The sequence below is a fragment of the Prosopis cineraria genome, unplaced genomic scaffold, assembly GCF_029017545.1.
Source record: "Prosopis cineraria cultivar Desert tree isolate PC_DT_omini unplaced genomic scaffold, ASM2901754v1 PC7, whole genome shotgun sequence".
Lineage (NCBI taxonomy): Eukaryota > Viridiplantae > Streptophyta > Magnoliopsida > Fabales > Fabaceae > Prosopis > Prosopis cineraria.
In genome coordinates, this window is record NW_026555338.1 from 28,716,076 (window position 1) to 28,732,169 (window position 16,094).

The 16,094-nt window shown below is 28.6% G+C and overlaps 1 protein-coding gene across 1 annotated transcript; it reads left to right on the forward strand.

Annotated features, from left to right (window-relative positions):
• The first annotated feature begins 1,434 nt into the window (after positions 1 to 1,434).
• LOC129315591 (serine carboxypeptidase-like 40) lies at positions 1,435 to 7,638 on the forward strand. The gene is made up of 7 exons (XM_054959413.1): positions 1,435 to 1,919; positions 3,839 to 3,946; positions 4,684 to 4,961; positions 5,326 to 5,583; positions 5,666 to 5,874; positions 6,547 to 6,652; positions 7,190 to 7,638. Exons 1-7 carry the CDS (start codon positions 1,475 to 1,477, stop codon positions 7,349 to 7,351), a joined length of 1,566 nt encoding a protein of 521 aa, XP_054815388.1. The 5' UTR covers positions 1,435 to 1,474; the 3' UTR covers positions 7,352 to 7,638.
• Positions 7,639 to 16,094: the final 8,456 nt, after the last annotated feature.

Sequence of the window (16,094 nt, forward strand, 5' to 3'; positions counted from 1 at the left end):
TACTGACTAACCAAATTTTAGTCTAATTTAGAATTAGAATACCTCAAGTCCTCAACAATTAAACCTTTTAAAAATAAGTCAATGTAGGATAAGATCAATATAAATTCTGAAAAAAAAAAAACAATACACCCTCTGATTCATAAAAAGTGTTACAAAAACATTTTTCACATAACAAAGATAGTCATAGAATAATTTTAAGTTTTGATAAAATAAATCTAGCAATTTCTTAAAAATGTCCCTAGTATTTCTTCAATATAAAAAGCATCTGACCTCAATTCCTGTATATTTAAACAAAATATTTAATACCTTGTTAAAAAATTAAAAAAATCACTTATTTTAAACAATGAAAAAAATTGAAAGTGGAAGAATTACATAAATGAAGAGTCCAATTTATTTTTTATCAACTAAACTTGATATAAATGCTAGAGACTCTTGCCATTAAAGTAAGTGCTTAGGGGAGGTTTACCAATTATTTTCATTATCTCACCAGAGTGGGAAGACATTAAGTTTACTCCTTATGCTTAAATAAAAAAAAAGAATCCAATTTTATTTATTAACAAAGATTGGACCTAATGAAAGATACTATAATCCTTTAGAATATAAGGAATCAGGTTTAAATTCCCTGTAGAAAAAGTGATAAGCCTCCATTTTCAAATAAAGGAGAAAATAATAAATTCACATAGTTTTAAAAATTGGTTAAGTATAATAATTATGTCTCAAAATTAAAAAATTTGAAAAAAAATTATTCCTATAATTAATGAAACAAATTTATCTAGTAAAAATAAATATTGACTTTATGAGGAATAATTTGAAAAAAAAAGTGATAAATACTTCTTGAAATTTATAATTTTACTTATAAATAAAAGTAAAAAATATATGATAATTTTTCTTATATTTAAAAATAGAAAAAGTAATATTCAGCACCGACGAATATGTTATAAATTCCCTCAAATTAAAATTAGATAGTAATCATATTATCTTAATATATCCTCCTCCACTTTCCTACTCTCTGATCTTTCTCATCACTCTTCTTTATTATGGCCTTGGTTATTGATATTTTTTCAAGGAACAAACACATCCAATTTTTTTACTAAATAAAATTGGCATGAGCATTAAAAACTCCCTCCATTTAAGCAATTGGTTGAGAGAGGTTTATCCATTATTCTCAATATTTTGAAAAAGATATTATTTGCTGTTAGTAAAGTTTACTCTTGCTCTTAAAAAAAGTTTAATTTTTATTAATAAATATTGAATATAATGAAAGAAAAAAGTTTAAATTTTTATTAATAAATATTGAATTTTGAATATAATGAAAGATGCTAATTACTCATAATATAATGAATTAGCTTTAAATGCCGTCACATTTAGCACCGACCAATATTCTATAAATTTCTTAAAAGCTAGATAGCTAGCTATCCCATACTTATCCTCGACTTTCCTACCTCTATATTTTTTCTCATCACTCTTCTCTGTCATGGCTTTGATTACTGATATTTTTTCAAGAAACAACCATGCAATGGAAAGAAAAACTAGCTGGTTGGTCCTCTTTCTTCTCTCAACACTACTCTTGGTGGGTGAAATCCATGGAAGCAGAAAGCAAGAACAAGCTCTCAACAATGTTCTAAGCAAGGCCAAGTTCAGAGGAGTTTCCACTGATAATAGCAACATGACAAACTTCGAGGTAGATAAGGCTGTGTTTGGTGAGGATGAAAAGGCTCGTTACCTTTATCCTCAAGAAGGATTGAAAGAGAAAGATAGAATCGAGAGACTCCCAGGACAACCTGAAGATGTGAACGTCTCTCAGTATGGAGGCTATGTCACTGTGGACAAGGTTGCAGGACGAGCTTTATATTATTATTTTGTGGAAGCTCAAGAATCTGATAGGCACAAATTGCCTCTTCTTCTTTGGCTCAATGGAGGTATTATACTTTCTTTTACCATGCCAGCTTGGGATAAATTAAGATTGAAATAAATCTACTAACAGATCATTTATCATTATCAATCTCTTCAATTACTTGAACTCTGTAAGAATGTTAATAGCATTTGCCTGGCTAGTTGGACCAAGAATTAATCTTATGCTCCTTCCATTTTTAAATATGAGTAAATTTTAATAAACTCACACTGTTTAAGAAAGCTGATTAATTTTTATAATTATATTTGAAATTGAAAAGATTGGGCTAAAATATCCTTATAATTAATGTTTCTTTTTTTTCATCTAATCCAATGATACTATCCATTTATGAGGGGGTAATTTGAGAAAAATATAGTAAATATTTTTTGAAATTTGTAGTTATACTTACAAAAAAAAATAGAGCGTATTTTAAACAAATAAAAATAAAAAAGAGAAGGAGCATGACATATCCAACTTGGCATGATGGAAAAGCGAAGGGAGGAAGAAACTGGTTGCTTAAGAACTGGGCAACCTAACTTTGAACAAATGAAAATCAGTCTCAATTGGTTGACTTGGTCAATTTTTTTTTTTTGAAATAATCACTTTCGAGACATAAAAACATAAGCGATTGTGTAGGCAAAAAAGTGTTGATCCACATTTTTTTTTTTAAAAAAATCATACATGATCCCTTAGATTTTATTTATAAGGCTTACTTATCGATTCTTAATATCAGATCTTTTATAAAATTTGAGAAAGCATTTATTACTAATTTTCAAAAATTTATTATCTCTTTTACTAATGGTCTTAATTTTAAGAATTATATAACAAGTTCTCATAAAAGTGAAGACGAAAGCAGGGGATTTCTTTTCTTTGAATTTAAAAATTCATTATTTTCATGATTAAAGTTTTTCTTTTTTTACAATGACATTTATTGCCATGTAGCTTCCGTGGAAAAGTGGAAAAACGCATCTAGCTGGTATTGGTGCTTACTTAGGTGTCATTCAACATGTATGTTTATGAAGTCCAGCACAGCGTGATGGATACTAAAATAATGCATAGTATATTAAAAAAAAAGAAAAATGACAATAAATTCATTCAATTATGTAAATGATAATCTGATTTTTTAAAATATTATAATTTTATTAAAATCTTTAGGAATTTTTTTATCAATAACTTTTAAATTAAAAAAATTATTTGACTCTTATTGACAAATTATGATTTCTTATTCAATTATTATAATTTTTTAAATAAAAATTGTAATTCTTTAAACAAAAGTTGTGAATATAGTTTGTTATTTTGAGAACTTATTTTTCAATAATAAAAATTACACTTGATAAATTGTGATTTGTTGTTCAACTTTTACAATTCACAAAATAAAAGTCGCTATTCCTAAGTAAAAGTTGTAATTGAGACTTGCTTTTTAATAACAGAAATTACATATAACAAGTTGTGATTTCTTCTTCAACTCTTTTGATTTATGAAACAAAAGTTGTAATTCTTTAAATAAAAGTTATAATTGGGACTTGTTATTTTCCATAAGGGTAAAATAATTTTTTTACTTTAAAATTTATTGACACAGAGGTCATTAGGAACTTTATTGAAATTATGATATTTTAAGAGATTAAATTATTATTTATATAATTTAAAAAAATTTTATTATCATTTTTTTCTAAAATAAACTGAGATTAAGAACCTGTCTCTATAAGCTTGTTGAATTTTGGTGCAGGGGACATATTTTCTTCTATTGCTTGTGCGTTTAGCCAACTGTCTATTTTGTTTGATGTGTGTTTTGTTGACTTTCCAATTGGTTTTGATCTTTCACACGCGCAATCGTGTTGACGGTGGAATAAAATGTCACTTTGGGACCTTCAACGATCATGCAATAATTCATTGAATAATTAGAAGCCAACATCTGATTGGTGTATTTTTTTTTAATTTTTAATTACAGGCCCGGATGTTCCTCTCTAGGGTATGGAGCAATGCAGGAGATTGGGCCCTTTCGAGTGAACAGTGACGGCAAAACGCTTTACACAAACAAATACTCTTGGAGCCTTGGTAACTCATCGCCACATTGTCAATCAATAATATTATACCAAATTATCTTTTTATGTTGATATCAATGATTGTATATGTATATAGAAGTGGGAACATGGCCAACCTATAATATATGGGTTGAGGATAAAATAGGTTAGATTGGGTTTACTCTATTTTTATATGAATTAAAAAAATATTAACTCAATCCAAATTGTGTGGATTAATAGGTTAAATGAACAAATCCACCAATCCATTTAACTTTCTTTACTTTTTTTTTTAAACTTACATCAAAATAATAAATATTAATATTTCATACAATTTATAAAATTCACAAGTTAAAAGTGAGAAATGAGAGTTTCGGTCGATTCAAAGATAGAAAAGGTACAAATAATCAAATAAGAGAAGGAGGAAAGGTTGGACACAATTGAGAGATTTGCTTTGATTTTTTATTTTCATTTTATTCTATTTCTTTTATTATCTTTTTTGTGAGTGATGCTAGAAACTTTAAATTTTCCTTCTTCCCCTCACATATTCTTTTTATATGGGTTAACTAGGTCAATCCTAACCTATAAAGGTTGGCCCATTTGGTCCATAATTAAAATGGTATGAGTTAAAGAAATTGTTTTTGTTTGGATGATTTTTATTCAACCCAACTCATATAATAAGGTATTCAAGCCAACATATATAACCCGATACATACTCTGACTCTACAACTATTATATATTGACTGACATTCATTGGCTGGGTTCTTTTTGAAGCTGCAAACATTCTATTTTTGGAATCACCAGCAGGAGTGGGATTTTCATATTCAAATAAGACATCAGATTATGACAATAATGGGGACAGAAAAACTGCTTTAGAAAACTACATATTCCTAAGGAATTGGTTGAAGAGATTTTCTGAGTACAATTCCTCTGAGTTTTACATTGCTGGAGAGAGCTATGCGGGCCATTATGTTCCTCAGCTTGCTGACACCATTCTTCACCACAACAACCACCCCAATTCCTCCTCCTTCATCAACCTTAAAGGCATCTTGGTATGCTCTTCTTTCTTCATCATCACTGGTATATTAATGCATAGCTATTTCAAAAATTGAACTTGTTGCTTTCATCATGGCTGGTGTGTATGATGTGTTAAGTTGTTTTAAGTATGAGTGAATTTGAGTTGATGTGAAAAGCTTTGCATCAAATAAAATTAAATTTAATAACTAATATATAATAAAATGAAAGAATTCATGAATTTGAGTTTTGAGATTTCAAATTAAGATATGATGTCATTCTATAATTTCTCCTCCTTTTCAAACCATTACATTGCTCCCCGTTCCTAACATAACGATCATGAGCTATATATTCTAAAGTTAGAAACATGATATATATGTGGGGCATGAATGGATTGTGTAGATAGGAAATGCAGCAATAAATGATGAGACAGACAGTAGAGGATTATGGGATTTTCTTGCGAGTCATGCCATAATATCAGACAAAGCAGCCTTAGATGTACAGTTGTGCGATTTCTCAAACGTTGCCACAAATCTTAGCAATGAGTGCCAAGAAACATTGGAGGAAATCGAAACCAACATTATAGCCATCGATCTATACAACATCTATGCTCCTCTATGCCACAATTACAACCTCACTTCCCTTCCTAAGCCACAAACTGTAAGTATATGTTCTACTTTCTATAGAGTTTGGATCTGTATTATTAATTAGTTTAGAGTAGAGTTTGGGAATGTTGGTGCAGGAAGTGATAGACCCATGTAATGAAGTGTATGTGAAAGCTTATTTGAACATGGCTGACGTACAAGAGGCACTACATGCCAATGTCACAAAACTCACACATGACTGGTCACCCTGTGGTGGTCCTATCACCAAATGGCTTGATAGCCCTGACACTGTGCTTCCCCTCTTACATCACTTACTCAATCATGATGTTCGAGTTTGGATCTTTAGGTATTCACGCTACATATCTCTCTTTTTTAATACATAGGTCTCATATATTGCATAGAATTTAAATTTAACATATACATATATCGCATTATATATTTACATCTATCATTTATGAATATTATATGATTTACTTTGAATTTCATATTGAAAAAATTAATTATCATTTGGTCCATTTAATTTTGACTAGTGTTTATGATTCAATCTTTATAGTTTTGACTAGAATACAACTTAGTTCTTGTAATTTTGGTAATTTAAAACATTAGTCCTTAAATTTTAAAATAACTTTAGTTTTTATAATTTTATTTTCTAAAATATAAGAACTGATATTTTAAATAATTAAAATTATAAAAATTGAATTATATCGAGTCAACGTTCAAGAATTGAGTTATAATTGAATAAAAACTATAAAAATGTGTTACAATAGTGGGTCAAAATTTAAAAACTGTATTACAACTTAATCAAAAATGTAATGGCGAAAAGAATAATTTTTGCCTATATATATTGGTATTGACATATGACTAGCCTGTTGTTATTTGTACATTTTAGGTTTAATATTAATCATTGGTATTGATAAAGACTATTATTTTTAAATTGTGTGTATTTTCATGCATCCCAACCAAAAGAAGAAATTATGGGTATTTGAAATTTTGAGCAAAGATTTGGAAAATAATGCAGTGGGGACGTGGATGGAAGAGTTCCGGTAATTTCGACCGAGTATTCCATTGAATTGTTGAATCTCACTGCTATGACTTCTTGGCATCCTTGGTTTGTTGATAGAGAGGTAACCTCTTCACATTCACACTATTGCACAAAATTTGAGTTGAAATGTAACAATAATATTAAAGGACCAAAATATTAAATCTAACTTAAATAAAGATTAAAATATCTGAAAATTTAAAATAAGGACCAAAAAATCTTTAATGAATTGGTTTATAAATGTGTTACTTTGCAACAATCAAAAAAGTATTTATAAATGAAATTCGTTAATTTGTAAAGAAAACACTTGTCAAATATATCATCATTTTCAGTGATTAATTTGCTACTCTCATACGCTTATTTATAACTTTCAAAATACGAATTTGCAAGTAAAATTTGTTAATTTATGAAGAAAAATAATTTTTGAGTAATGATATATTTGACAAATTTTTCTTTACAAATTAGCAAGTTTTACTTTGCAAAAAATTTTTAAAACTATTTTTAAGAAATTTCCCTCCTAGTATTTTCTTCTTCCTATTACTCTCCTCATCCAAACAAAGGATTAATCCAAAGTACTCAAGCTAAAAATAGCAAATGAATCATGTGATTTAATGTTTATCAGGTGGGAGGATACACACAAATTTACAAGAAAAACTTCACTTTTGCAACAGTGAGAGAAGCAGGGCATAAGGTCCCAAGCTACCAGCCAGCAAGGGCCCTTTCTTTGATCACTCATTTCTTACAAGGCATTCCTCTTCCAACATATAAGCAACACATATTTTGATCCATTAGATATATCATATAGGGGCCATATGGATCAGGCCAGGCATCATCCTTGTCCATTAACTTAGTACCTAAATTTTTAGGTCTAGATTAATCCCACACGAAAAGGTTTTTAAATAAAACATAACACCCCTTTTTATTGTAATTTGGTTTCTCTTTTTATTCTCTCTTATCTTAGATCACACAGCTATGGAATGACTGTGTAATAAGTAGAAGAGGATAACTTTTTATTTATGAGCCTTTAATTTTGTGCTTATATCAAGTACTCAAATAAATAGACTGCATTGATTGTGCAATTATGATGGTTATTATATCAATTGCATGTGTTTTATTAATTAATCAACTTAAATGAACGATCATATTACATGGAGCATATTAGCATTAATTACTCAAGTTATGTTCGCTTCATCTGGCCACGTCATTAAATTTTTTCAACTTTCATCCACTTGACTTGATGGTTCGTTTATTAACAACATTAATTCTTGTTAACAGAACTATCATATAAGCATGAAAAAATAAAAATCTAATTCTTATCTCAATATTTCCTAATTCAATATCACAGGAAATGTAAGTTATGGCAGTCATATGTTATTTTTTTAGCATACTTTCTTTATTTCTATTTACAAGTTACTTCCAGCATATTTCATTAGAGCCTGAAAGAATTTTAAACTTCATTAATTATAACTCTATCTTAAAATTTAATAAGTTTTCACCACTACTTTCTAATAAGAAAAAATTATTTTTAATATTTTTTCTTAGCATTTAGTAAAGGTAGAAAGATAAAGATGAACATAAAAAGTAGTAAAGTGTCCTATAAATATGATTAAGATTAATCTTTTTTGTCTACCCATAAAATCAAATGAGTACCTCATACAATGCTACTACGAAACTATCACTTATATATTTCACAAATTCTTTGTAACGGGTGAGACTTAACATGTAGTTACAACATATTTTATAATAAACAATGATGTAGTGTAACCCTTTCTTAAAAGTATTAATATTTTTTGAGATAATCCTTTAACTTTTATCTTATTTATAATTCAGCCCTTAACTATGACTCATTACAACTTAGTCCCTTAATGTTTAACTCGTTTGTAACTCAATCCCTCAACTTTTCACCGTCAATAAAATTTATCCATTTTCGTTAGTTCTCATTTCTTATGTTAGTGCCACATCAGATCCCATGTCCATGTAAACACCACATAGACAATGAATCAGTATGAGGTAAAAAAAACAGAGAGAGAAATTTTATTTTAAGAAAAGGATTTAATATTATTTAAATTTTATTTTTTTACTAAAATATTAAGAAGATTTGTCTGCATAAAGGATTAGGCTGTTTGATTGGCTTAATCGTGTCCTTGCGTCTTCTCCATCTTCATCGTGTTGTTTGAATTTCTTCCCTGCTGAAGAAGGCTCACATCTCTTTCTTGCCTCTATCAAGTCATATTCTCTCTATTGATAGCCTTACACAATAAGTAGGTAAGTTGTGATTTTTTGTTTTGGGATTTATTAAATCATCGTCCTCTTGTCTCTAATCATCTATGGGTTCTATTATGCTTTTGGGTGGTGAAAATTTGTTCTCCTTGTGTTCTTCCAACTAATGTAGGCATAGAAGAAATGGATCTCTAAATTCCTTCTCTACTTCTTCAACTGGAATTATTAGGTGAGATTTTTTTCCCCCTTAAAAAATTAGTTCTTCAATTTTTAATTCTCAATATAGTCTAATCCTAACCTAGATGTGCGTGACTATGGACATTATGCATAAAACTCATTGACTAATCTATAGTCTTCAACAATTGTAATCTATAATTATAACTCATTTTTTCAAAAACTATAAATGGCTATAAGATGCTATTGAAAATCAATTATGTTATTGAAATTTTAGTTTTCAATAAGGTTGAAATCTTTCTTTAAGTCCTCAATTTGGGTTTAATATTTGAGAGATCATCTTGTTTTGTTTTGGTTGTGAACAAGTGATGATGGATAGAAATTCAAAATGCTGGGTGCCGTAGAAATTATACACACACATGCATTGAGAATTTTTTTTAAGCTCCTTCATCCCGCTAATAATCATTTTTGTTTTAATTTTAATTGTAATTATGGTTTATTTATAGAGCAAGGGGAGATGATCAAAGAGCAAATTTGAGCATTTCACAACAAGAGAAGTTAATACAAGGCTTCAAGAGAAAAGAAGAATAAATAAAGATATATTATATTTTGGAAGTGAGGTTGTTTGTTGGCATGGTGTTTTTATTGGTTGTATATGTATAATAGTAGATTACAGGCCTATAGCATTGTATTATAGGTGTGTAATCTTTAGGAAAGTAAGAAGTATGAAAAGTAAATTTAATGCTGCTGTATTAAGGAGGATTTGGTTAATATATAATATTGATGCATATAGTGCTTCATCCTCTAGCGATTTTAGCACCAAACTTAATTGTATTAGAGTTGGCTAGAGCTTCTTCTAACCTTAACAATGGATAACAATCAAGTTCATTACTCCAAAAGCATCCAAAATACATAATTAGTTTCCAAAATACATAACAGGTTCTAAAACACATGCAAAATACACAAGATGTTCCAAATGCATCCAAATACATTATCAGTTTCCATAATGCATCTTCTATTGTTAGGGTTGTGAAGGGGGAGCAACATTAACAGATTCTTGCTGTGAACTTCTTCCCACTGTGCATGTTTTTTATTTTGCCCTTAATTTCTACAAGAAGTATAATGAAGTTATGAAGTTGTCCTTCAAATCTTATTAGGTTGAAAAGGCTCATTAGATGCTCTTTTTCTTAATTTTGACGGTCTTCCTAGTCTTCGATGATAGGATGAGGTTCCATCTCCTCCTTACCTGTTACTTCCCACATTTCTTGTCCATTAATTGGCTTTACAATATGGGAGTAATACTTAACATAGGAATCTATCTTTAAGTAAGGATGCACATAATCATGAGGATCTTCTTGTTTCGCATTGATAGAACTAACTGTAAGCTTGAAATTAAAAATTGAAAGTAAATTTATAATTTAAATACTCCAAGACAACACTAAAATTTGTAACAAGCTTGCAAGGTATCCCAGTCAAGTCTCACCATCTACAACTACAACTCTTAGTAGTAAGGTCAATTGAAAATTTATGTAAGTAATAGGAGACCTCAAATTCAAATTCCCTTACTTATCGTGCAACCCACTTTTATGATTCACTTACTTCTTTATCCAACCTCTACCTTATATTTGGGCATACACTTCCATGACTTCTAAAATTCTCCGTCTTTCTTCTATTCTCTTGAAATCTTGTCATGATGTAAGTGTGAGTCCATTCTAACAAACCAATAATTAAAAGTTCTTGAGCCTCTAGAAGCCTACCATTAAATGACTCTAATATATTATTCATAATCATGTCACACTTTGGATATTAATTAAAGTGAGATTTTGTCCAATAATATGGAGGGAACTTCATCAAATGGTCATATGCCTCTTTAGATCTATTTTTAAACTCATGCATTTTTTGCTTCCATCCATTAACATACGTTGCTTTTGTAGCTTGCAACACCAAATCTCTAATCATAGCTTCATCGCCATATCTACTCTTAATGTTGGCATATAAATGCCTAACACACAAGCGATGCTCAACTTCTGGCATTAATCCTTACTAAAAAGAAAATATGTTAAAGCACAAAAGATAGAAATGCATATAGGTAAAGAAATAAAAGTGCAAATTAAATACCTTGTGCTAATCAGAAATAAAGACCCATCTTTATGTTCTTCCTATGTCATTTAGAATATGCTCAAGAAATCATGACCATGAATCTCGATTTTCACCTTCAACTATAGCTATTGTCAAAGAAAAATATTGCCCATTTAGATCATGTCCCACTGCTACTAGCAATATTCCACCATAATGTCGCTTCAAAAAGCATCCATATAAACCAATGATCAATTGACATGCTATTAAAAATCCTATCTTGGTAGCATCCAAACAAAGATATAATCTTTTGAATCATGATAGTCTATCAATAAATGGATGTTTTGTCAAAATTTTGAATGTAATTTCAAGACTTTTCAAGAGTACCTCATTATTGTAATCCTATAATCTCTTATAGTCATCTACAAAATCACCTTCAATATCTTTTTTTGCTTTTCTTAGTGCCCAATAAGCCTTAGACACTAACACATGTTCCATATAATCCTTTCTAATTGTGGGTATCACATCTCCAAAACTCGTTCTCATTTGTTTCCATTCTACCTTTGATCTTTTTTGACACTTATTTAGTTGAAACATTCCTATAACTAAAAGTTACACCACAAGTGTGTTTTGGATTATAAGTTCTCAAACTATATGTCATGGAATCCCTCTCCTTACTTGCAAATATTAGCCAATCAAAATGCATACACTTTATACAACACCTCATACTATCATTTTTCATGTACATTGTTTCATACCCATTCTTAAGAGAATACTCCCTTAAAACTTCCTTAAATTCATCAATCGAGGTGAACTTCATTCAAGTTTAAAGATATAATCTTTGCACATCTTATTTGCATTATACTTTTGTAACTACCATTCACAACACCCTCTTCCAAATCCAAATCAAATTCACCTACAGATTCTAATGAATCAATATTGCGATTAGATGATAGGGAGCCTACATCTTCATCAACAAGTGTCAAGGCATTCACGTCATCAATTGGCATGTCATCTTCTTGGAAATAAGTATGATCATCTTCCTAACTACCAAACTCATTATCTTCATAATTTGAACAATCACTACTTCATTCATGACTCCTGATTTTTTATCATATGGGTTGACATCACATAAATATCACAAGTTATATTATGATATTAATATTAATCAAAGATGTACACTTGCCCATGCTAGTTGAAGCATCCATGTATCCGAAACTTTATATACTCACATTGGAAAAAAAAAAGAGAAAATAGATTACATTTTTTTTAATGGAAAAGGGAAATTCATTTAGTAAAACTATAAGAGTACAAATGTAAATCATTGTTCATCAGTAAAAGTCCTAAGGTTATATGCTTCTCATAATTTCCAGCAGAAAATACTAATTTCCACTTTCCAAGAAATATTAGTTCTTCTAGATTGAAGAATGTTAAGCGGCCATGAATTGATATCCTTCTTGCAAAATTCAATGTACATATTAGTTAGGAGGATCTTTTTCCATACTGAACCTATAAAGAAAAATGGATTACATTGAACATTTAAAAGTCATCTACTATCACATATTATTAAATTCACACTTTGGGACCACTAAATAAAAACCAAAGTCAAGGAATATGATATCTACAAGACATTAGAATGTCACAAACATTCAAATAACTTGGTGGGACCATTAAAGTTTTCTACCATATTCACATGCATTTTCCCGACTCACACACCAACAAACAAATCTTTAAGTGGGCCCTTCAATTTAGAAAGCACATGGATACACTGTTATGAAGAAAACCTTTCTCACTTACCAATATCCCTTTACTACAGTTACTTATCTCTCTACTCTTGCTTAGTCTTCCTTATCGCTCTATTCTCATATTTTTCTTTAAGTTGTCTTCTTCTTCATATTTGCTTAGGTCCTTTTCTTCATCACATCTGGTCTTCTTCTTCTCTTCATGGTGTTTCCACTATTGTCCTCGCCTCTAGTCTCCTTCTTCATTGCCTAAGTCTATGTTTCTCTTTGCAAACCTTAGCCGCTAATTCTTCAACCCGCCTTAGATTTTCTTTTTTAATTTCATAAAAGTTCCACATACATGACATGGCAGTCGAAATAGCAATTACTAATGGTGTCAGTAATGTTTTTGTACACATAGGATGGTTGAGGTGTGAGGTGGGTTGATTTACAAATGATAAATATAACTTTAAAAAAAAACTCTAATAAATAAAGACCGAGCTACATGCGAGTAAAAAGTTAAGGGATTGAGTTGTAGGGAGCTATAATTTAGAGACTAAGTTATAAGTTGAATAAAAAACCTTGATAAATAAATATCGAGTTACAAACGAGTCAGAAGTTAATAAACTGAGTTGTAATAAGTCGTAGTTGAGGGATTAAATTACAAATGAGTTAAAAGTTGAAGAATTAAAAAATTAATTTTTTTTATTTCTTTATAAAAAGAGCATTCATCTTAAATTTTTTTTTTGGTAGAAGCATCTTTAAATTTTTTTTTTTGTTACAGAATCATCTTTAATATTAACAACAACATAAAACTGCTTAGATGTGGCCCATTTGCAGAAACTAGAGTTCAAGTAAGCCATTGCACGAGTCGTTAGTGAAGTGAAATCACAATGAAGCCCAACATGTTAGTGGGCCAAATAAAAAGTCCATATATACATCGCATGTCAAGGGCCCAAAAGGTATTGAAGATGAACACTGCACTAAATAAATTAGTAAGTTTTTTCTATAGCGACGGCCAACAGATTTATTAGAATAAAATTAATTGCACCTAGTAAAAAAAAAAAATTCGTTATCGTTCATGATCACAATTTCAAAACAATATAGTCTTCTGCCCCACGTGTTTCTTGTATGATGGCACATGTCTACGTGAACTCAACAATGTGTCTAATAATTATTAATTGGCCAAAAATATGATTCTAATGAAATAAAAACAAAAAGAGCTTTGAATCGAATTCTTATAGCCGTCACATGGCGCACGTTTATTCAACTATTTTCCCACTTTTTTGGACAAGAAGGTTATTCAATTATTTATTTACATATAATTTCTCTTAATATTTCTGTATCACTTGCAAGATAAATTATCATGTTTATATGATGTTGATCGTACTTTTACTATAACTATTTGGGAATATTTTAAATATAAATGATTATTTTAAAAAATTGAAATATAAAGTAGTTTGGGTTTGAATTTGGTTTAGTTTGACACATTTTGCAAGTCCAGTATTTTTTTATGAAAATAAAATAAAATATAAAAAATAGCATATATAAATATAAATCAATTCAATATTTAATGTCGACAAATATAATATATATTTTTAGGAAAAATTAATCAAATTATTTTTTGGTGACAATTTATCATATTATTTAACATAGATGTATTTTTAAATTTTATTTGAAATCATCATTCTTTAAACAATTTTGTAAAAAAAATATCAATAATTTTAATATTATTTTGAAGGAATCTTTTTCTTAAAAAATGTTGATTTTGATGTTAATGTTACACAAAGTGCTTCTTGTGAACTCACGATATCAAACAAAAAATTAATAATTATGGTTAAAAAATGATAATAATAGTAATAACAATAATAAGGATAAGGTTCTCTTTAGTCCCCAATAAGATAATTGAGTTGTCAGTTAGGTCTACTCAATTGGTTGTATTAAGAGAAAGAAGGATAAAAGAAGGGCCAAACTATAGGTGCAAAAGTATATAAAATTTTAAACTTATTTTTTTATATAATCTAATTCTTAATGTCAACAAAAATTAATTTTAATTATTAGTTAACTAAAAAAATAACATAAAAAATCACAAAAAAGGACCAAAATATTTCAATCAAAGACCCAAAGAAGTACGGATAATAACCTAAAAAATTATAGAGAGCGATCAAGAAAAATTTATTAATTCTTTTTTGTAATTTTTGATATTACTTTTTGTTATTTTTTATTCAATTAACAATTAAAGGTTAACTTTTGACAATAAAAGGAGACAAATTATACCATTTTTACAAATTAAAAAGAAATATTATAAAAAAAAATTTAAGATCTCACATATTTTTGGATTTATAGGTTATGAGTCAATTTATTTTTTATTAAAAAATTAAAAAAAAAAGAAAAAAGAAAATGAATGAAAGGAATCTCTAATGAGATCCACATGTGCCTAGCAATGATTTCCTAGGCGAACCTTCCACCTTGCACCCCTACCTCTCATCATTATTCTGAATTTTTTTTTTTCCACCAATAATACTTGAAATCATGATAAGGGGTATATAATGAAGGCTTAACAAATTCAAATTATCATCATCGTAATCATCAAACTTTTGGTGATTTTCATCCTTAAAATACTCCTCCGTTTTACCTTTTGATAATTTTTCTTATAACTTATAATACTTTTTTTGTTTCACTCAACTTAGATAAATTCTTACTATGTTTTTTATCTTGAGATGTCATGTAAAATTGCATGATTTTTTTAATAATATAACACATATTTTATGTTTACTTCCTTTCCGTTTCACTAAAATTATTGAAACATTTCTTTTATTTTTAAAATATACTTTAGTCCAATTTTCAACATATTATTAATTTTTTTCAAATATTTAAATGTTTTATCAATTTAATAGTGTATTACATATTTTAGGCATTTTTTTGAACAGAAAATTATTTTTAATAAAAAATTAAATTAAAAACTTATAGAATTTATAGTTAAATTAAAAATATGTCAAATTGAAAAATGAAAAATTGAAAAAAAAAGTATGGAAACTGTTATTGATAAATATTTATCTTACGGTGGATAATTTCATCACACAAAAGTTAAATTTATTGAGTAATCAGTGGCTTAATGGTTGATTGGACAATAATAAAAAAATAAAAATAAAAGGAAGGTTTTGTTTGTAAATTTTATTTTTGAGAGATATTTCTGTAGGTTTTGAAAAAAAAAAGAGAATGCCTCTATGCTTATAGTTAAGATAAAATATAAAAATATACATAAACATATGGAATGAAACAATTACCTCAAAGAAAATATTGATTTGTTTTACTAAACTTTAATGTATTGAAAAT